The sequence below is a fragment of the Rissa tridactyla genome, chromosome 6 (assembly GCF_028500815.1).
Source record: "Rissa tridactyla isolate bRisTri1 chromosome 6, bRisTri1.patW.cur.20221130, whole genome shotgun sequence".
In the NCBI taxonomy this organism is placed as follows: Eukaryota; Metazoa; Chordata; class Aves; order Charadriiformes; family Laridae; genus Rissa; species Rissa tridactyla.
This window is the reverse complement of record NC_071471.1, coordinates 41,967,022-41,990,203: the sequence shown is the minus strand read 5'-3', so window position 1 is coordinate 41,990,203 and position 23,182 is coordinate 41,967,022. Positions and strand designations below refer to the sequence as shown.

At 38.4% G+C, this 23,182-nt stretch overlaps 1 protein-coding gene across 1 annotated transcript in view; it reads left to right on the top strand.

Moving 5' to 3' along the window:
* Nucleotides 1-23,182, top strand: part of GRID1 (glutamate ionotropic receptor delta type subunit 1) — a 549,473-nt gene that overhangs the window by 433,799 nt on the left and 92,492 nt on the right. The window contains exons 6-8 of the mRNA XM_054207026.1: nucleotides 6,083-6,256; nucleotides 16,860-17,021; nucleotides 18,059-18,178. Coding sequence (XP_054063001.1) covers nucleotides 6,083-6,256; nucleotides 16,860-17,021; nucleotides 18,059-18,178 — 456 coding nt within the window. The remainder of the gene's footprint in view (nucleotides 1-6,082; nucleotides 6,257-16,859; nucleotides 17,022-18,058; nucleotides 18,179-23,182) is intronic.

The window sequence follows — 23,182 nt, the reverse complement described above, 5'->3', positions numbered from 1 at the left end:
GTCTCTAGGAGGCAGTTTGTTATATGAGGGGTGAGAAAATGTGCCATCATCTCTCTCCTGGTGTGACGTATTTCTTTCCGTTTCTATCCTGCAGCTCCATTGCTTCTGCCCATTGTTGTTTTCTTTCCTTTCACCATGTCAGACATGCCTATTATGTCCATAGTTACTCATCCTCTTGATTTGAGGATCATATGGCTTCTCAACTGTCATCTGGGCACTTCTTTCTTATTTTCCTCTAGAAAATGTTTTTTAAAGGTTGAGAAAAATGTGCAGAAAATAGAATAGTAATTATCAGATAAAGTGTATCTCAGCAAACTACTTTTTCCCCAAGGGTAGCATGTAGGAAGGTGTTAGATAATGCATGATGAACAGTGTTTTCCTAGTGCAGGGCTTGTAGGGTAGTCTTGGGGAAAATTACGACTTTGGAAGAAGATCCCTTATGAATGCAGTACTTGTTCACTTTTGTTTGGAAAAATCTTTTTCTTTTTTTGTAGAAATTCCTGTCTTATATGCACTTTGGGTGATCAACAGTTAGACCCAGAAGCATGTGCAAATTGTTATGGCTTCATTTTTAGTTGGATAGAACAGGACTGTCTGTTAGGCTGGAATTCTGGTCAGTCTTTCTCTACATATGGAAGTGTCAAAGATTTATTATTTTTTTTAAAGCATCAATCTGTGTAATGATGCTTGTGTTTACTGTGATAGCAAGTTAATAAATCTTTTATGCTTCCCCATGCCTTCTTTATTCTTGAAAAAAAGCAGACTTTTTAATGGTAATCTGTGAATCCAAGTAGGGCAAGCATTCTAAGATCTTTTCAAATTACACAAAAATGCACAGAGAAAAGAAGTCAAAAAATTGAATAGAAATACAAGGAACACACTGTGGAAAATTTCTTAAGATTTAGCAATTGACACATTTCAATGCAAAATGTACCAATTTACAATTACCGTTTATTCCAATTTTATTCCAGGTAATCTATATTTATTACTTGCCCCCAAAATGGCTGCTATCTTAGACACTGCAGATTTTGTATTTATTTATTTATTTTCACAAAAATGTGTGATTTTTGTATATATGCTTGAAAGGTATGTTTAGGCATGAAACTGTATTGCATGTGTACCTGCATCCTGCTCAAAGAAATCTGTAGGGTTCAGAATGGACATAATCCTAATGCTGTTGAATTACACAGAAACAGTCATAGTCAGCTGGGAGCAAGGTTAGATGAGCTTTGATGAGTTGTTTTACCAGTGAAATCCACATTAAAATCAACGGTGATTTTTTTGTTTTGTTCAGCTTTTGAGAACTATCATTTTATGTGCTTTTCTTTTTCTTCTTTTTTTTTTCTAATCCCCTGAGATAATTACTTTTTAGTATGGAATAATATTTTGTTAAATCAGAGGATCTTTTACCGTATAGGCACTTGCTATCATGTGAGAAAGACTTTTGAACACCCAGTGCAGAATCCTTATATCTAGAAATAGAGTTAAATCAGTTAAATTGTAAATACATCTCTGTAGAGATTTTTACGAGCGTCGAGTAAAAGGAAGAGAAGTGAGGTAGTGTTGAATGTGTGGGAGGACAAAGAGGATGGGAGTTGGACAGGTGGTCATGCACGCTTGTATTAGAATGTTTTCTGTGCTATGAAAAATGCATTGTGCCCTTGCCTTAAAGGATTAACCTTTATATATATGTGCGTGTGTCTGTTCATGTGGGATGCAGAGAAGCCAGCATAATGTTAAAGTTGAATAAATCCATCCGCATGGTAAACTGTCGCGAACGTTTTAAAAAACAGCTTATTGAGGGATGTTTTCTGGATTTTCAACAAGTAAACAAGTGTTCTTTTATAGGTGTACGTAGTGCATTGAGGGGAATTAGAGTAGCCCAACAAACAGTATCGATCCTAATGCAAAAATTCCACATAAATCTGTAGCTTGTCTCCGTGAGCATCCTCGTCCTCATTGCCATTCAGTTTAATCCTCCGATTTTCTCAGGGATGTGCTTTCTGGAAATCTCTTTTGGTTCTTTAAATTATTAATGTCATTAAAATTTATAATATTCTGTCATTACCTCTAGGAAAATAGAGATTGTAATGTGAAACATAATTGTCTCATTTTGCAATTTGTGTTATGATAGTTGAGCACAACTAGAGCAGATTTAAATATTCCCCTGAGCAATATGGGTAGGTATTACAAACTAACTGGAGTTCTTTGTGTGCAGATAAATAAATAGATAAATGAATTCCCCAAATGACCAATATTTGTGTGCAAATAAATAGATAAATGAACACCACAAATTCTTGAAGAGTAAACTTTGCCATTAATATGCCACATTAACAGAAAATAGTATTTAAAGGAATATCCTTTCAGTGTTGAGTTGGATGGTGAGAACTACTACTAGCCTGGGTGAATAGTCAGTCTTGCACTTATGCCTGCCTATGGAAATATTTAAGTGCTCCCTGAAATACTGGGAATATCCAAATTCTTTCCCTTAATAATGGAAAAATTCAGGATAAGAGAACATCTTTTATCCCTGAGTAAAGTGCTCTTCCTCCATCCTCATTCAAGAAATTCAATAATGAGAATCTATATTAAGTGCAGATTTACCCCACATTGCAGTAGCAACATCATGGGATCATGAGGGCCAAAAAGTGGGCATGTGATATGGAATTTAGTACGGAGCGCTTACCTGGCCAAACCAGCTAATAAACTGTGCTTAGCATACAGCATTCACGCATGTGTGTTGTCTTGTGCTGTGTAATGATCCAAGAACAAGATTGGGAATTTGGGATATATTTGTTTGAAAAAACCCCAACCCTATAGCACCAAATTAAATTATTTGCTTAGTTGTCAGTTTCACAGTGTAAACAAAATTTTCGTATCAGTACAGGAAAGAAAATGCATTACTTGAAAAAAAATTAATAGATTTTAATTGTATGATCAATGTGAAATGTTTTTTCCCCTGTGATTCCAAGGCTTAGAACTATTTTTTGGATATATGCTATTATTCTGATGGGTGTAAAAGTAAGAGCCAACTTCACAGAACCATAGAATCATAGAATACCAGGTTGGAAGGGGCCTCAAGGATCATCTGGTCCAACCTTTTTATATATATATATATGTGTGTGTGTATATATATATTTTTAATAAATAAATATATATATTTGTATATAACCAACTTCACATAAACTTGTTTTTCCTTTTTTGGCTTGTTTTTTTACCTTGGGGTTTCCCCCCCACACCCTGTATTTATCACAGTTGGAATGCGGGTGACCTTTCTGCATGTGACATTTAAGGTTTCACGTGCTGCTGAGCCAGGACCATGAGCTTTCTGGAAGCGAGTCTGCAGGGCCTGCCTGTGCCAGGCAAGAGGAAGGGGTGCAGTCCCATGGCCAGGGAAGCTGCAGCCAGCCGCACCGATGTGGGATGGTGGTGACCTGCTCTCCTCTGCAGTCCCAGCATTCAGCCACGCTGTCCTGCTCCTGGACATGCCCAAGGTGCCCTGCGATGCCCTGTGGCCGTACTGCCCTGTGGACTGGCCACATAATGGAACTATGTGGAAAGGCCCATAGTTACCTTTGAACTTTTAGAGCACCAGCTCAAAAATGCGGATGTAGACCTTTTGTTCCCAGTTCTTCCAACAACTTCTCTTTTTTTCTATGCTTTTACATTTCTAAAAAGGAACCCAGTTTGTAAAAGGAATGGATCATTTGCTGGTATGAATGTCCATCAGCTGAAAAAGATACAGTAGCTTTTTCCCCTTGGTGGTGTACTGAACTGAGACATTGAAGGATTTAGCTACTCTTAGCTGTGCACACAGAAAAAGGTGGCACTTCAGAGTCAGATTTAGCCCAATTTAGGTTCTGAATTTCCCTCCAGAGGCTCCCATTTTTCCTCTTTGGCTGTACAGTGACTAGGCTTTTACATTCAGGACTCACTTGGTGCCTATAGCTACGTGGGAAGAACCTGGGTCAATGTGTCTTAACGTCATTATAGAATCATAGAATCTTCATGGTTGGAAAGGACCTTGGAGATCATCAAGTCCAACCATACACACACATAAAAAGCCCTACAATCTCTGTCACTGTTATCTCTGCTGCTGCCTTACCTCTGGAAATCCCATGGAGAAAGCAGTTCTGGTGTGCTACGTGTAGGCTTGTGTCTCAGGTCAAGCATTTTAACGCAGGTTATGAGACATCTTTGAAAGGCTTTTGGGGAGGACACAAGATGTGTATGGTGTAAACTGAAGGTTTGGCTGATTCGTGATCTTTTATTTTTTTTCCATTTCCGCCTACTCAGTCAGCATTAGCCTGCCAAGGGTTGTGGCCTGGAGGGTTATGAGTTAAAGGTATCCCATAAAATTGTCTCTCCCTCAGACTGCAGCTTAGCCACGCTATGTGGCTTTAACACCCCTCAGCCCCACAGAAGAGAAATCCAAGGCAGCAGTCTGGAGGGATCTGTAGCGCTTGTGGGTCTCCTTCGGAGTTTCCCTGCGAGGCTATGGGTGCCACCCAGTATTTTCTATTAAGCCTCAAAATCTTTGTCTTCTTTAAGAATATATTTATTTTCTGATTTTCTGTTTTCACGCCACACCAGTTGTGTGCATGTCTGTCGTTAATGCAATGAATTTCACCCTCTGCAAAGCTAAAAATTCATGTTCCTAAAAAATGATGGGAAATCGGCAAAGAACAACTAAATTGAGCCAAAGCTACAGTACTAGTCAACCGTAACAAGTAATTATAATAACCCCATGGTCATTTCACTCACAGCTTGACAGAGAAAATGGCAAGAAAACAAATTTTTTTTTCTCTTGAATGTTAAATTACAGGGCCAGGTTCGCTTCTGCTGATGACACATGGCAAGGTGTGGGCCCTGTTGACTGAACAAGTAGAGCAAGATGCATCTTGCTACAAGAAGCATCCCCTTACCCTGCAAGGGGCTCAGAGCAGCCCTGTGCAGGCTGGGCAGTGGGCTGGCCCATCTGTGCAGCCAACATGTGCTGGAGATGGGCTGATGTGACATGCAGAGGCTGCTGGTGGCAGCGGTAAGGAGCTGTGGAGTGGTAAGAGTGTAAAGATGCTCCCTGCGGAGGAGGCGCCTGGGGGAAGGAATGCAGTCAGTTGTGCTGCCTGTCCTTCCTCACAGCGAACTCCTGGCAGGAAATAACCATCGCAAGCTGTACCACTGCTGTGATTTCAGGATCAGCTAAGCCCATGATTTTCAGACTATTTATCGTGTGGTAAAAAAGGAGCTTTTTGTTTTGTGATTTTCTTTTAAATACAAAATACATAAAGCGTGTAGTTGAGTTGTCTTCAGATGCAATATAAGGGCAGTAGATGCAGGCTCTGTCACAGGATGGATTACGAGGCAGGGACATGGGAAGGTCTGCAGAGAAGCTTTAGAAAGTGCAATGCCTGGAAAGAAGAGCAGCCTGTCCTTGAGGTCTCCTTATATCTTTTTCTACATTATCCTGTGTGCAGAAACTTGCATTCCTAAATGTGTCGATCTCTTCCATGAAGTTGCTTCTATTTTTTATTTCCTAATACAGATAACATCAAAAGACTTCATTAAGTCATTATCAGGATTAGTCTGCAGAAATGATTTACTGTTCTTATGGGAAAAGTACTTTCTTGAAACGTTTTTCTCGGGTTTAAGAGCCATATTTCCTAAAGGTGGTTACGTTTTCTATTTGTTGTTTTGTTCTGAGGATGCAGTGAGGTTCTATTCTGCTAAACCAAAACTCTTGTCTATATAAATTTGGTTTGAAGGCTCTTGGTTTTTACTTAGAAACCTATTGAGACCATCTTGGTGCTTTTCTGTGATGAACTACCTCTGAAGTACGTTAGTATTGCCGAGACAGATGGTATTGGGTTAAGCTGTTTTCTTTTTGTTTCAGATGATGCATAAAAAAAATACCATTGTTGTTATCAAACAAAAAATAAGAATGTTTGGCCTAGACTAAGCATGTGCATCAGTAATCTTTTTCTTCTATTGTCTGTTTAAAAACATTTATCAAATAATGAAAGAAATATATAAAATATCTAGACAAATACATGTTTTTAAAAGACTGTGTCTCCATTCACAGGAAATCACTGATAATGAAATATTAGAGTTGGTACATAGTGCTCTGGGGAGGATGACAGTTATCCGGCAAATTTTCCCTCTCTCAAGGGACAACAATCAGAGATGCATGAGGAACAATCACCGAATATCGTCACTGCTGTGCGACCCACAAGAAGGCTATCTTCAGATGCTGCAGGTCAGTAGCTGTGCCCAGCAGAAAAGTCCATCTTAGGAATTTGACATGAGATAGTTTTCTGTGACTGTATTACCTCAGAGGAAGAATAAAATTATTATAGATAAATCTAAGCATGTAACCTTTGTTCAACTTTTCTTGATTTAATTATTTCTTTTCCTTCCCAGGACTGAGTGCTTTATGTGTGATGTTATACCCATATACCCATACTAGCAAGTGGTTGCACTAATTCAGAGCTGATTTGGGATATGTGGTACTCTTAAGAATTTTCTTCTATTTGGAAAAGGAAAACGTTGTGCCATTATAGTCTTGTGGTGTTACTGCTGATTGTTATGCCTGTTAGAAATCTGTTGTGAAAGAGTTAATCTGGGAGGATAACAGAGCTCTGATGGGTATTGGACTGTAGAGCATTTCATATTTAGTTAAATGAACTGAATCCAGCTGATGTATTCAATCTGTCCCATTTCAATAGTCTCAGAAGTCTCTCGCAGCTGATAATTGTCTGAGCGTGTGAAATATGCACTACTAGTTCAAGTTCCAGATTTTGGTAACAGATTTGACTCTACCGTAAGCAACATGTCAAGATTTCTTGGCAATTCATCCCAGATATCAGAATTTTTCTGGCAGTAATTTAAATATAATTTTAGGTGCTATTTCCAAGGGTAGTGCAATAATTTAGAAACACGGGTCTTGGGCTTTCAGTGGGACTCCATGTGTTTCCTGTTTCCTTTAGACACCGTTAAGAATCGCATTTTTAGCGCTATTGAAGCTGTTGGATAAAACTGAAAACTTGAGTGAGACTGAGTATATAAGCTTGATTAGAACGTTTTTATTGCAAATTCAGTCTTAACCCGAGATGGATTGAGTGAGGACACAGCGGTTGAGCCTGTGAGTTGGCAAGCACGTGTATGGTGTGTTAGTGTGAATCTAGAAAGGGCTTGTTGAGACTGTGGGGAGGGGGCTGCTGGCAGCTGGTCAGGAAGGCGATGTCCTGTCCATCCCAGAGCATAACTTGGGCTGGCTTGGAAGAGCTTCTGCTCTGCAGAGCAAGGAACAAGGCTTATGGGAAACCAGGAAAGGTAGGGAGATTCTCAGGAAGGGAAGTGGGTAGGTCACAATTTTCCAAGGAACATGGATGGGGATGTTTTTTTTCACTTGTTTGCACACTACTAAAATGTTGTAACTGCAGAGACTGAAATCCTTTGAGGGGAGATACGGACATTTCCTCCTTGAAGCAAACCTCTGCCAACTCAGGTTCTGTCATAGCAGTGGCAAAGTTTGGGAAATGCCAATCGTATGCACAGCAGTTCTGAGCACTGGTCTGTTCTTTCTGCATAGAGGAAAGTCCATGCCTATTTTGGCTTAGAAGGAAAAGACACTTTTGATCTTTGTTAGTAACTCTGAGGCATGCTGTAATAAGAACAAAGGCAACTCATTTCAGAGGATCAAAGCAATTTCCAGTATGTTGAAAAAATTATCTGTCCTGCACCAACAAATCACTCACTGTGGAACAATCTTACATTACAGCAAGACTTAGAGTATTGCTGCCTATGCTGGTTTGTGCACAGTCTAATTCAGAGACTCATCTGAAGGGCTCTGGCAGACCTTTCTGAGCAAGTTCTTAGTTGCTAAAACAGTAACTAGTTTGCTAGCAGGAATAGCCCCATTACTAAACGTTACCGACAAGAACCCTTTAGACAGGACCCTCCTGCTGCTGCTTCCCAAATGTGGGTTTTGAGAAGCAAAGCATTATGAGTTTCTATCTTTGAGAAATAACACACCACCTTAGAAACTCTCTTTAAGAGAACGGAACAGTAATGTTATTCTTTGCCCATTAGTTTCTTCTCTATGAACTTAGAAACAAGAAAGAGATACAAAGAAGTGTGGAGGCATAAAGTTCACCTTTTGGAAGTTGTTTCCATAGCTGTCGTGTCCAGCCACACTGGAATGAAATATCATGAAAGGTGAAGGGTGCATGTGAGGTCTCTCAAATTAGCTGCCCCCAGTATATCTTGTGTTATCTCTAAGTTTCTACAGCTTGAATATAGGAAGCTTTAGCGTGTGCAGTTACATCTGAAGAGTTCGTAGCTGCATTTTTTTCCATAGACTTTGCCAAAACATCTTACCTAACACCTTGTGGGCATACAGCTCATATTAATTTCCAAGTATGACTGACATGTTATTAATGGTCCTGCAATTCAGGTACTTCCAATCTTCTGTTTCCTTTTTCTTGCTTAAAAAATAGTTTTGACCTTTTGCTGTACAGAAATACATCACTAAATTACCCCTGTTGCCAGAGGCTGCAGTAGCTCCCAGCTCCGTGTCAGGCTGCATGAATCCACCAGAGGCAGTGACCGCCTGCCAGCACCGAGTCCTTGCGTTGCTTTGAAGTAGTTTGATTAACACCACAGTTTGGAAATCCCTGGCTCATTCTCCCCTGGGCAATCTCATATTAATAATTCTTTGTTGTCAAGGTAACTTACCAGCTATTGTTGGTTAATTATTTATTTAATGACTTTGAAGAAGAATAAGCTAATCTCTGTCAGCCTCTAGCTGAAAGGTTTTTATAGGGGAGAATTTAGTGGTTTTAACAAGCTAGTAAAGAAATAAACATTTACGTCATGGATTATTAACTTTGTTCTGGCTAAATTAATTAAAATATTTTTGGAACGATTTTGTTCTCAGTGTCTTTAGTACCATATCCTGGAAAGTTGTTTTTCAGTGGGTGATCATCCCAGTTTGGCATTCTGACAAGGCTTTTAAAGATCAGGCTGTTCTGCAAGCTCATCCAAAAACTCATCTGTTCTGAATGCTTTGTGGAAATCCAATCTTATTCCATCAACCCATTTGTCAAAATTTTGCTAATGCCCTTATTTCTTGCACATATAATATACCCAGCTGGGTTTCTGCTTCAACTGGAGAAAAAGCTTTGTAAAGTTTCCTGTCTTGGTCATTTTATTTGACTTCAGAGGGCTACGTTTGTCTCTTTTTTATTCTTCATATATGATTTTCTGTCTCCAGCTCTCTTACTTTTTTTATAAGTGGAAAAGAGACAGATTAGAACTTGCTGTCTGCCATGGGCGATGAGTATCCTGTAGTTTGGGCCATCAGTGTTGTCAGGGTTGCCTCATCTGGAGAGAGAATACTGATGCGCTTCAAGATTTGTAGTTAAATCTAGTTAGTCCTAAATAGGCCTAGTATGTGTCCCTGCGTGGCATTTGAATGTTGCGATTACTGCTTTTAAACTCTTTAGATTATTTCAGACATAGGTTTACAGAGTCAATTTGAAGAAATTATAATGCATAATCTGCTTCTTTCCAAAATCTTCCCCTTTAAATATTTATTTTGAAGCCTGTCCACAAACTTGATTTTTGAAGATCTTTTTTTGTTCATCAGGTTATTCACAATGTGTTCATAAACTCAAAATCAATTTTTTTCTGTTCATGTTTTTGAAGAAAGATTTATCTTTAGAAAAGTAATTCACATTACAGTTTGTTTCTTCCCATAGTTACCATTTATACAGTTAATAAGTTCAATCTATGTGAGATTCTATTTCTGTTAAAACGTATCACAGGGACACAGTGTGTGTCTGAAATCATACAGCATGGTCCAAAATATATAGTAAGATTAAAAAGGCAAAAAGAAAACGCCAGCAAACTGTGTCACAAAATTATTGAGGTTATTCCTCACAGGATTCAGAGTCCAACCTCCCTACTGAAGAACTGTTCCAGGCATTGCTTTGGCATATTTGAAGAGAAAATGTTGAGAAGTGTGGGAGGGTATTCTTTAAAAGAGCTGCTCTTCTCCCTGTGTAAAAATTTCGTTCTTCAAAGACTTGACTGTCAGACGTCTTTGTAGGTATCTCTTAGCAGTTGCTCCTACAGAACTGTGGTTTTATTTATTAACTGTCTTCTCTTCAGGAATGACTGCAATTTAACTACTGTAAGTGGAGTTATTTTTTGGAGGTGTGTTTGGCTGCCTAAACTTCAGGGCCTGATCCTGCACTTATGTCCAAATAAATGGCCTTACTCTCATTTGACCTCTTTACGCTGCTGTTATTACACAGCTGTTAAGTGCTACTGGGGGCAGTAAATATTGATTAAGCCCTATTAAAGCATTTGCTTTCTCCCATAAAGGATTGATGAGCCACATTTTTCTTTTCCTTTCATTACAAACCTGTATTTGCATGTGTCTCTAGCAAAGTTTAATTTGGACTTTTGGCCAGATGTTCAATTGCAGTGAAACTGTTCCTGAGTACCACATGAATGAAAAGCATCCCTGAACTGACTTTACTGCCCATTGCACAGCATAATCTCTCCCTGAAGCCCTATGGCATGTGTTTTATACAAGGTGCATTAGCAGAAGAATTGATTAAAAGTGTCCAAACAACTGCGGGTGTCCTCTGGCCATGTGGGATTTTGTGAGCGCTCTGGAGACTAGAACCCTGGGTATGTTCTGGAGTGAGCTTTCCCTCTCTGCTCAGACTGCCTCTTTTGACTGCTGAAGTTCTCTGTTTGCGTAATTACTTCATTGAATTTGTGTTCAGTGCTCTATCAGAGAGCGGGCAACAGTTGGCTAGAAGAAAGGGTCAGTACCTCCATTTTTCATTGTTTTATTGCCTCTGAAACCTATTTTGCACCCATATTTATTGATAAATGAGGTAGAGGCAAACGATAATCTTATACTCTGTTTTGCAATTCCAATATTACCTCTTGTCCTCACGTCTGACTCTTAGTTGTGTTCAGTTTTCTTCATCACATGTCTCTTGCTAGACTTTCCCTGGATAGTTAGTGCTAGCTGTGCCAAATTCGTGAGACGTTTAGCGAGTGAAGCCAATGCCTGCAGCTAACAAGCTCGAGCATTACAGGGTAATCCAGGGTTTGTATTATTGTTAACATGTTGTTATAAAACATACTGAGTAAGAAAACATTCATAATTATGATAAATACTCATAACAAATAGCTGAAGGACAATGAGCATTCAGGGAATAGAAACTGTAGATAGGGAAAAGTGGTGTGAGATGTGTAACTCGGTAGAAAGGGGGGGAAATCAAAAAGGAAAGAAAAGTTGCTTATCAATTAAAAAAAAAAAGATTCCGAGAGTGCAGTCTTCCAAAGAAATCTTTGGAAGTCCCATTGCTTGAGACACTTAAACTAGAATGGGCAAAGCACTAAATAATACATTGGTTAGATTCCCAACTGCCAGAAGGCTTGAATAAATATGCAATTGAGGTCTGTTTTTCTGTAGTTTTAGGAAAATTTTATTCAGGCTTTCATTTGCCTCAGTGATAATAAATAGCCCTTTGGAAGTTTGAAGCTGACATTTGAGTTTTTAATGAATGCTTGTTTTTTAACTCTGGTTTTCTCATGAATGCCAGACTGCTGGCTGAGATTTTGTTCTCCATGAGCAGCAAAGCATGTATTTAAAACATAGGCATTCACGCAAAGTCTCACAATGGCCTCTGCAAACTAATTTAAGAAAATAAAATAATTCAAATGTTCAGTCTCTCCAACCTAACAATATCCTTGTAAGCACGCCATTATACCATAAGTAAACCATCCATCGGTCTTCACTGCTCCTAGTAAGATGCATCCTGTCATTAGAGACACGAGTGCGTAACTGTTTGGCAGTACTTGAACTTTGAAAGTTGAAGCACGGTTTTAGGGCATGCTGGTGTGTGCATACGCAAACACAATGATATCACTCCCCAGGCAGGAAGAGTTTCTGCTGCTGGCAGGCTGTGCTTGGTCTGAGCCCCTCTTCCATCTGCTTCATCCTTGGAGCTGACTGCTGTGGCCACACACAGGGTGATTTTGGCAGCAGCAGGGTACAGATGCCCAGCTTGGGAATGAGTTTTTGAAGCAGTGGCATCTGGGTGTCAGCTTGTCTTCCCAGCTGGTCTCTTCAGCGGCCTTGTCTGGCTAGACTACTGGCTCTGCTGGCAACTCAGAAGTTGGGGTCAATCTTTGTGGCTTGCTGGCCTTCCCAGAAGAGCACTTGTCTATGATTAGTGCCTCTGAAGGAGCTAAAAGCTATCTTCATGTGTAACTTCAAAAGTGAAATCACTCTGGCAAATCTTATGAAATTCACATAAAACCCTCTATAAAATGACATTTGATAATGTGATAGGGAGAGATTTCCATTCTCACTGAAAATTTCTGCTCTGTTCTGCTAGTGTATGGTGGATTTTTTCTTCATCACAAAATAAAGGTTCATAAAGTCTGGAATAATTATCAGAACATATAGCAGAACATGCCTAAGATTACTCATGTACAGGGCAAACTCCTTAATATATTGGTGACACAGTCACCATCGTTCTTGTAGCAGATAGATCAAGAAGCATTTCAGTCACACCACCTCCAGCTCTTACAGCTCTCAGCTATGAAGGGAAAGAGGAACTTAAAATTAGAGTTTCTTTCTACAAACAGGACAGAAATGAAACACTTTGTTCTAATCTAGGAGGTTTTGTTATATGAAGGGGAATCCCTGCAGGCAGATATATTTGCTCAGAGAAATTGTGGATGCCCCATCCCTGGAGGTGTTTGAGGCCAGGCTGGATGGGGCTTTGAGCAGCCTGGTCTAGTGGGAGGTGTCCCTGCCCAGGGCAGGGGGGTTGGAACTAGATATCTTTAAGGTCCCTTCCAACCCAAACCATTCTATGATTCTATGTCCTTCCCTCCTCTGTTCCCCCTGTGAATATATAAATAGGGGAAATAAGAAATGCTCTAGAGCTTGGGAAACCTAAAATAGCCATGTTCATTGCCTTATTTTTTCTTCTCCCTTGCTTTGCTACCAATTCTGAATGCTACCTGAAGACTAATTTTTAAATTTACTATTTTCTCGTACCTCTGACAGCACTGGTGGAAACAGAGCATAGCTGATCCCTCAGGTATCTCACAAATTCTTCTTCAGGGGTCATGTTTGTATTCAGAGGGAGTTCCATAGTTAGCTGAAAATTAGAATATGTGTGCAGTTGCAGTAACAAGGGTATACAGGCTTTGTCTGCTGAACCCTTTTTCTTTTCACAGCACCACTATTCCGGAGGTTACAGCAAACTTGTGTTGTGAATACAATCTGGTACATATGCAGAGATTTTGCTGGATTAAAAGAAATATAATAGAAAAAAAAAAAAAGGGAAATTATTATAGGCCTGGATTTACTGTGAGATCAGGCCAGAACTTCTGAGTCTTGTTTTAAGTAACTTTTTTCTACAAGAAAATGCATCCATAGTAATAAATTCCGGTAGAAAGTGAATATTATTTTGAGAAGAGGAGCATATTTGAGGTGTTTGAGTATTCTTATTTTTCTACCTTAGAAAGGAATCAGGAAAAAAAGAAGATAAAAATATACCTCAGTAATTTAATAGTAGACCTTGAAGGAACCAATTGTTCAGCTACACTCACATAACAATACTCAGGCATCAGATTAGACCTGATTCCATAATTCTGCTTTCCAGCATAAAGCTAGTTCCCATTTGGGATTAGGCAAAGACATTCAATCCGTACTAGTGTGGATGTTCAGAAGCTGGGTTTTGCTCTGCACACTGTGAAGGATCAAAAGGACATTATTTTCTAAGATACTAGGATATTTTTGTTTGTTCTTCATTATTTTTTGCACTTCAAAGAAGTGGCCCTTGACCTAGAGTACTATCAAAACAATAAAATCGTGAACATCCTGCCTTCTTTTGTTTTAAATAAATAAATTGTTTACACACTGAATTTTGATTGCTGTGCAAAATCAGATGTTTTGAGTCATAAGTCATAAGCTTTAAAGCGTTCTGACCTTAATAGGATGGACTACTACACTTTGTGTTAATTTATGACTTAACTAGCATACTGAACAAATACAATATTAAAAAAGGAAAATTGTTTTTTTAAATATTAGAACTTCAGCCTTGGTTGTGGAGGTTTTCCTGTTGTGTTTTGGGGTTTTTTTCCTAGCTTGCATATTTTCTGTTCTAAAAAAGAAAAGTTGATGGTGTGGATAAAATTCAACTTCCTCTTTCATAGGATATTGACTCTTCAGTGAGTAGGGTGTAAAAAAGGAGTAAAACGTAGTAATGCATGTATATAATTTTTCCTGGAGTAAATACTCAAAAGTATGATTATATGAGAAAAAGGAATTTTGCTCATTAAAAAGTACCATATACTCATTTCTTGGAAGAGACTTGCAGTAGAAGAGATCTGGAGTGGCAAAATACCAGTGGATAAGTGTGTACAACAGACTGTGCAGAATAGTCTTTTCATAGCAAAAAGTAACTCGCTGTGTCCACTGCATCATTTTATTCTGCCTTGGTACGTATCTCCAGATACATGACAGAAGGACCTAAGTAGTGGGAAACTCCCTTTCTTGCTGTCATTCGGTTTATAGCACTCTTTCAAAAGAAAACAATGAAACAATATCAATACAGAATCCATTATAGGTCTAACTAAAATATGTGGATTAGGTTGGTAAATAAGGGATTGTTTCGTTTTGCTCTACAACATCAGGTAATTTGAGTTGGATGCATGGTCACGTAGGCTAAGATCCTCAAAAGCAGTTTTCTCAAGCTTTCAGTGCATTATACATGCAGAACTGTGGCTGCTTCTCCACAAGCATAAAAAGAGAAAGGGAAGGAGAGCGGTGTACCCAAGTATATCTTATATTTTGCCCTAGAGCTCTCTGCTGGCAAATCAAGCAAACTCTTTTTGGGAATAAGGCTGCCGTTTTCCAGAACTGAAAAAGAACAGTGACAAACTGAGAAAGTACAAAGCATTTCTGATTTGTGTCTGTTCCAAGGCAACAGACAATGAGTTGTCAGTTAGAAGTCAGGGTGTAGAATCAACTTCAGTGGGGAGGAAAGAGGATCTTGATGGCACATAAGAAATGGCATTTTTTCCTTATACAGGTAAAATCTACTTCTAAGCAAGTGGGTTTTGTGGTTTAGGGTGGTTTATTTTGTGCGTTTGGGCTTTTGTTTTGATATTTTTTTCTTTTGTGGAGAGTAGCTTAACACAGAGGAGGAGAAATGCCCCGTTGAATAATAAGGATTTGATTGGTTGCTTTATTTGAAAGTTGTTTGGAAAATATCTGAAGAAATGGAGACAAATGCAACTCAATGGAAGAGCCTTAGTTGCTGGGACTCTTATTAACTCTTTAACTACCTAATTTTCTTTAAAAGAGAGGAAATCTAGGAAGTAGCTGCTTTGGAAACTCTTTTAAAAGGAAAAGGATTAACTGGATAAGATAGCAAATATAGGGAATATGGACTGCTTGTTCAGGAAGTCTGGAAAGAAAAGGAGGGAAGAAGATGGCAATGCCGGATGGGAGAGATTCTCAGTGAAAGTATGGGTTTTGCATGATTTTCACATTAAGATCCCTTTTTATGTTTAGTCACTTAAATAAGTGGGTATCCTCAACCTGTTTTTTGTGTATTTTCTTCCTATTTTGAGTCTTTCAAAATGATATTTTGTTTATATATCTTTTGTTCAGATTCACTTACACTAGAAGATTTTCTAAGTGCCTAGATTCTCAGTTTATGTCAAATTACAGTTTATGGAACATATGAAGCATTTTGTTTCTGAAGATTAGGATCTTAAGATGATACCAGAAGTTTACTTGGAGCAAGTGATCCAAGAGTAGTATATGTTTAAGCTTTCACAGCTGAGTGGCATTTTTATAGAAAGTCTGCAGCTGCATTAACATCCATATGTAGCCCTTTCCTGGTCTCTAGGCACCATCTTCTATAGTGAATTAGAGAAATCCGAAAGATAAATGGCAAATTTGTGGATTTTTTATTTTTTTAATCACTTCTCTTGACCAACTACCACTGCTAAAGTTTTACAAATTGTGGTCGGTACTGCTGCATGTTAAGGATCTGATCTTGTATTGCTGGCCAGGTCTTGGTTTGAAAAATGAAATACATAGTTGAGCTTTACTAGTGTGGTGTTCTTAATAGAGCCTTTGCCGTCAATTATTGCTCTTGTTATCTCTTGTGTAGATTGAAGAATAAGGAGACTAAAATCAATAGCTCCAGAGAAAGCAGAATAGTAACCAGTCTCCTGTATATTTGGTGGAGCGAGATGATAAGACCAAAATAATACTGTCAGTTCTCCTCCTGCTGTTCTAAAGAGTTGCATTAGTATTATATTTTGTTGTGCCAGAAATTACCAAGGAGATTGCTCAAAGGAACAGAAAGAACAAGAGCTTAATTTTATTCTGTCTTTTTCTCCTTGCTGAAAGGACTGACGAAGTAGCAATCCTTGTCTTTCATTGATAGATAGCTGTACTCCCCTCCATAGCTTGAGCTTACATTTGAACTGCGATCTCTTACGTCTTTACAGCACTGCATTGCAGTGGTGTAGGTAATGCACAGGCGATGCAAGTGTGCCAGAGTCCCTTGGCCAGAAGGGCCCAGGTGCCAAGCAGGAAAGAAGATGGGAGTGAGCGCTGGAATTTGTCTGAATTGTCTTGACTGTTGAATGTCTTGACTGTTGAACGTGTCAAATGTACCCAGATTTATTTTTTACTTATGCCTTCTTTTGTTTTGTTTGTTTGCTGGTTTTTGAAGTTTCTTTGAAAGGATGCTCAAATAAACAAAGAGGCTCATTTTTATTATTGTTTGCAGGTTTCCAACCTGTACCTGTATGACAGTGTGCTCATGCTGGCCAATGCTTTCCACAGAAAACTGGAGGACAGGAAATGGCACAGCATGGCAAGTCTGAACTGCATGAGGAAATCCACCAAACCTTGGAATGGAGGACGATCCATGCTAGAGACTATTAAGAAGGTGAGACTAGACAAACCACAATTGTGTGAGCAATTGAAAAAGACACTTCATTTCCACTTGAGATTAGCTTTTGAAGAGGTTTTTGACCTCTATTCAATTTCTGTTTGATTTATTACAAGCAAGTGATTTACAACTACCAGAAATGATCTACAGCTATTAAACAAGCGAATGATTTATTACAAACAAATAACACACACTGCAGTGGTGTGTGTTCTACTTCTGTTGTTCTCATTGCTACCTTCTATGGAGGTAGTGTGATTAGGAATAGTCGTACAAATTGATGTGTGCATGCATCATAATAATTTCCCCAAGGGAAGAACTTAAGGAGCTCAAGGGGCCGACCAACGATAAGGTTTAAGACTTATGTTCCATTTACTGCAGCTCAACTGGCTCCGTAAGTTGGCTGAGCATTGGTAAGTATCTGTGTACTGTAGCCCAGAGGAAAAGGGACGCGATTCAGCTAAGTTGTCACTAACAGTTACGCATTATTGTAGCATGTTGAATTGCTTAAATATGGACAGTACTGTGGCTTTGCAGATGCATGGTAACTTCTTGTAAGTTATTTGATCACAAATACTAGTGGAAAACAATATCATTTTTTACCGTATACCAACTTTAGCAAGTATTTGGGGAAAAAAACCCCTGTTTGCCCATATATATTGATGAAATCATTTTCCTCTAGTAAAATGATGCAATTTGATCAAGTGTTATTTTAGGCTCCAACCGGTCCTAATGACACCATCCTTTGTTGTGAAATTATTTCAAGCTTTAGTGTCATCTCAAGCTTCTTTGCTACAAACCCAAAATCAAACCCGGTGATGCTTTTACAGAGAGGTTTTAATAATACATAAAATTTTATCTTTTCTTCATGCCTCTCTTGTCTGGCGCTATGTTTGAGCTATTGAAGAGCATGTAATTGCCACATTTAAGTTCACCGTAAACACTTTGAAAGCAGATTTGACATACCTTTAATGAAAAGGAGTGTTTATAAAGGCAGATTTGTTCTATTCTAAAATTTCTGAAACTTATTTCCTCAGGGCCACATAACTGGGCTTACTGGTGTTATGGAGTTCAGAGAAGATGGCGCCAACCCCTATGTTCAATTCGAAATACTGGGCACTAGCTACAGCGAAACATTTGGCAAAGATGTGCGGAGGGTAAAGATATGCTGCTTCTTTCTGTCTTTGGTTTTCCTCTAAATAATATACATTCTACTTCACAGGAGAAAGTGGTATTCTTTAAGAATGAATTAGTGCTACACTGCAGAAGAAATTTACTATAGGAGAAATATTTTCTAATATCTTAAATGCTTAAATCTTGAAAGCTAGTTTTATATAGGTAGGCAGGAGCCCTGCAAGTTGTTTCCACATGTGCAGTAATGATGCAATGCCATAACAATACTGTGAACATAATAGTGAATACTGCACAATTCTGCTCACGTATTTTGTTGTTAATTAGGATATAATTGGTGTTACTGGCACTTATCTTACTAAGGAAGCTGAGAATACAAATTGCCTAAACACAGAAGGATGTTTCAAAGTATCGCTGCTGCAAGAATTTGAGATAAATAAATAAAAAAACTCTAGGGAAGATAATTTCCAAAATATTTGATGCTATATCATGTAAAGGATGACCTATCAATAGTAGCTGGTGGAAAAAAAGATTGATGGGGATTAGAAGGCAGTTAAAAGTGCTTCCATGGGGTTACTAACATAAATTGTCACGGGCTGAAAAGCCGGCCTTGAACATGTTCATGTGGAGGGGATGCTCCAAAAATACCTGAAACTCTCAACTGAACAGTGAGTTCTGATTGGAACCCAAGCTACAAAATGTCCCCAAACTGGTCAACTGGTTGAAATATGGACGTTACCACTGTATGGTCAATGGTTTCTACATTAATCACAGCTGAACAAAGGATTCCGAGCAGGATTAAAATTTATGACATTTTCTATTTTCATTTCACGATTGGTTTCTCTGTTTTGTTTTGATTCACCTGAATTACATGAGTCTAAATGGAAAAACAAGCAAAGAACTTGTGTTTACATTATCATCTTAAACAGCTAGACCTGAGATTCTTTCAGTTATTTGGCACAAGGATTCTGGACATGCAGCCAAAGGCTTGCAACACCTATTAGAAATTCAACAGAAGGAAGAGAAGTATTTGAAATGCATAAAGCTCCAGGAGATATAATTGAAAAACTTCTGTTGCCAAAAAATGTCTCTGAAGATTTCAGATTGGCTAGGCACCCTCCTGTATTGTAATGACCAGAAAAGGCTATTTCTCAGTTCACTTTCACTTCTAGAAGATTTCTACTGCAAATGAGGAAGTCTTAAGTTCCAAACGCGAGCTGAATTGATAAAAAATTATCTTAATTTTGGAAACAGTGTTGCCTGTTTAATAAAACAGAGTTGGCTTAGGAAGTCTAGGAAGCAATTCCAGTTCGTTAACAGAAGTATGTACCTCACTTTATGCACAAGTATGAAAACCAGAAGTATCCGGTGCCATGCGAGATGCTGTGGAGTATCCTACTATGTTTCCAGCTGCCACTGCAGAAAGGCATGAGTGTTCTGTCAGTACTGCGCTACCCCTAACAGATATCTTGGATGCCATGGGGCATTGCAGTTTGGTTTCATTTTGTTACACGTTTCCCAAGTGACTTACTCAAAGTCACACAATCACTTTATACTTCAATTTAACCTTTCCGTAAAATTGGTATGATTACCTCTCAGAACAGGTTTGAGGCCTTAAAGGGAAATTATGATGTGTGAGTATACATTATTACTTTTTTTTCTACTGTGCATTTCAAATATGGTAACACATATATAAAAGCTCGCACTTCAGTATGTGTAGCACGCTGAACAAATTGAGATATAATCCGGGTGTGTGAAGTAGACATACCTGAAATATCACTCAAAAGGGACCACAAGGCAAAGAAATGGGTAAAATGACTAAATGGAAAAACGACTAAAATGGCTAAACTGATATACTACTGATTACTTTTGATCCCTAATTTGCTACTTTGGCATTAGGTGGTTAACATAGGAAGGCTTAACTCTTTGGATTTAAATGCAGAACACTATACAGGTTCCAAAATGAAAAGGCGCATAATTCTAAATGGATAAAAAGCTACTGACTGTGGAATGCTATTCTGAGCTAAAACGAAGTTCTGAAAATGATCTTTTTAGCCTAATATATAGAGAGTAAGAAGTCAGCAATATGCTAGAGAAGTCTCCAGAAGAACTTGGAAGAGATGACATTTCTTAGAGTAAAATACCATGGAACTGCTGGTATTCAATTATATAGGCAGTCTGACTTCTTATTATTGCAGCAAAAATATGTTACAGCTCAGAAGTACTTTTAAAAGCTCAGAAAGTCATGCTTGTCTTGTTTATATTACTTGAATGAGAGATCAATTCTGTTTTATTGTCAGTTGTTTCCATATCAGCCTCTCCTCAGATTTATCTGTGGAGGAACACATTTTTGGTGAAAACCAGGGGGTTCTTTCTGCATAGTTTTCTTTTCCTCTGTATGCAGCTGGATCTATTCATCCCTGCCCTGACCCTAGAAAAAGTCTTTGGACTTAGGATCTGTGACAGGGTAGACCAAAAAAATATAATATTCAGTGTTGAGCATTAGAGGGAATACAGTCAAAAGCTAGTGAACCTTTAAGACTCAACATCCCTAAGAAAGTCTCTCAGGGATCATTTCCACCAGAAGGACTCCTGGGAGGATGTCCAAGACAGTAACCCAAATCTGGCAGGAATTTTCAGGGCCTTTCTATACAGGCATCTTGACTCATCCCTGTTGCCCTGAGATCTGGTCTTTCTGCAGACAGTAGTTCCTTCTGCTAGCTGTGATTATGAGTGCAAATAAATACATGTATTTGCTCGCTTAGTGTACCTTCTCCTGTATTGCATGAGTCTAACTCCATATTTTTGTGGTAAAGGCTGATAGTGGCTTCTGTGTATTTTGTGTGTGTGTGTTTTCTTTTTCCTTTGTTTGGGTGTACTTTAGTGAAAGGGAAACTTCAGAAAGTGCTCTAATTTCTTTGGTTTAAACACAAAAGAAGACAGTATTTCCCTTAAGGCATACCACCTTACTTCACAAAAGGCTCAGGTGATTACCTGCTATTCACTGTGTGCACGCGGAGGTTGAGAAGGCATAGTGCATTCATGCTTAAAAGAGAGATCAATGTGGTGACTTATCAGGGCATTTGGAAGTTGAAGGATAAGATTGTCAGCCAAACTGAAAAGGCTTAAATGTCTAGTGCTTGACAACTGCCAGTATGATTTATGTTCCTAATGTCTGTAAACACCTTTAAAAATAGCAACTTGAGTATCTGTATATTTAAAAAAGAAAAAGAACTGGATATAAAGAGATAAGGGAACTGCAAGAAGTATAAAACATAACAAAATCAATCAAAAAGAAAAAGTAAAGAAAATTTAATAGCTGATGCCACTCTAATGTTTCAAATTGAATGAAATTTGAATGAAAGAAAGAACGAAAGACACACAGAGGAAGTATAACTTGTAAAAGTAAGAAGTGGTATAAAGTGTTCAGGTGAAGCACATGGAGCAGCTGGAATGAGTCTAATAGTCCGTTATGTTCAAAACCCTTTGAGACTTTGGGGATTTGCATTTGTAGCAGATAGAAAACCCCTTTCTTCTCATTTCACCTCTCATGTCCACCTCCCATGCTAAGAGCGTATGCATCAAATACAACAGGAATGGTCTTGTGCTGAATTTATAGGCACCAACATGACCCTTTTTTTTACTCATTTAAATTCTTATTTATTTGGCCTTTATTAATTTATTTTTTTTTACCCACATGGATGCATAAAGCCGCTCTTGTATGTTTACATTTTTATGTCTTCTACCTTAAGCTTCCCGAGCCTTTGGTTTATTCCCAGCACTGGCAATGGCTGGGGGTGATTGTTAAGTCATTTTGCTTCGTTGGCTCACTGTCCCCATCTGTAGCGTGGAGTTGAGGGTACGTGCCTGCTTTGTACAAAGTTTTGAAGCGTGCTAGAAAAAAAAAGGACTATAACAAAGACGTCAAGAAATTGAATGAATCGTAGTATTAAAAACTGTATATTCGTAATTGTATGAGAGACCGTCCCTCCAGAGCTTGTTTGGAATTGTCAATGGAGAGCTATGTCCCACTTCCACAGTACAAGGGACATGAAATGGGAAAGGAGGTCAGGACTAGATTAATTCCCTCCCTAGTGACCATCTATATTATTAGTTTTTATTAATGAAAGCTTTGCTGTAACTTTCAGAACAGCTGAGCCGGTTCATATTTCTTATGTTTCTGCACTTGGGTGAATTCCACACAATGTAATAGTTTAATGATGCAGCTGTGGGAGCAAAAATAAGGGAGTCAGGACTCCAGGATGGTATTCCTAGTGACTCACTAGGTCACAGTGAGCTCTTGGGGTGTAAACCTGTTTGTTCTCATTTGACCATGTATTCGGAGAGCACCATAACAACTAACTACCCTTCTAGGGATGTGATTAGGCTTAGTTAGGTAACGCCTGTAAGAAGCTTTAATATTATCGTCATCTTCATCCTTGGCAGGAAGATCTTCTGTAAGTGTGAAATTATATTGTTGTTTAGTTATTTTATGACAGGGATAATATTTTTGTAAAGCAATCTGCAGTTTTTTCCAGAGCTGGCTCTAAGAAAAGCAGAATTAAGGATTTACACACATGCTGTATTTCATAAGAAACATTCTGTTCAAAATGATAACGTTTACCATTGGTTAGTTGTTTCTGTCAGTTGGTATGTTTTCATTTTTTTAAATTTGATTTTCTCAAAATGTCATCTGCTTCACAAACGGTTATAAATGTTTCCTCCTGTACTTCTGAGGCTGATTGCAGAAGTCACTGTAAGTAGTTTTGTGATATGTTTCACAGTTGTCGAAGCCCCGTTATTGAAGTCTGATAAAGTGTTTTAATTGTGATTGTTACTTTTAAACAGAATCTCATCATTATCATGATGAGAAATCCTATGCTTATTCATTGCAAAATGGAACTGTATTTTTAGGGGTCTGCAGTATTAAGTGTTTTCACCTGCAAGAATATTGCCGAGTCACATCATATGCCACTAAAAGATATATACTGAAGAGAATTATCTTAGGTGGTTACTACTGTAATTGGATC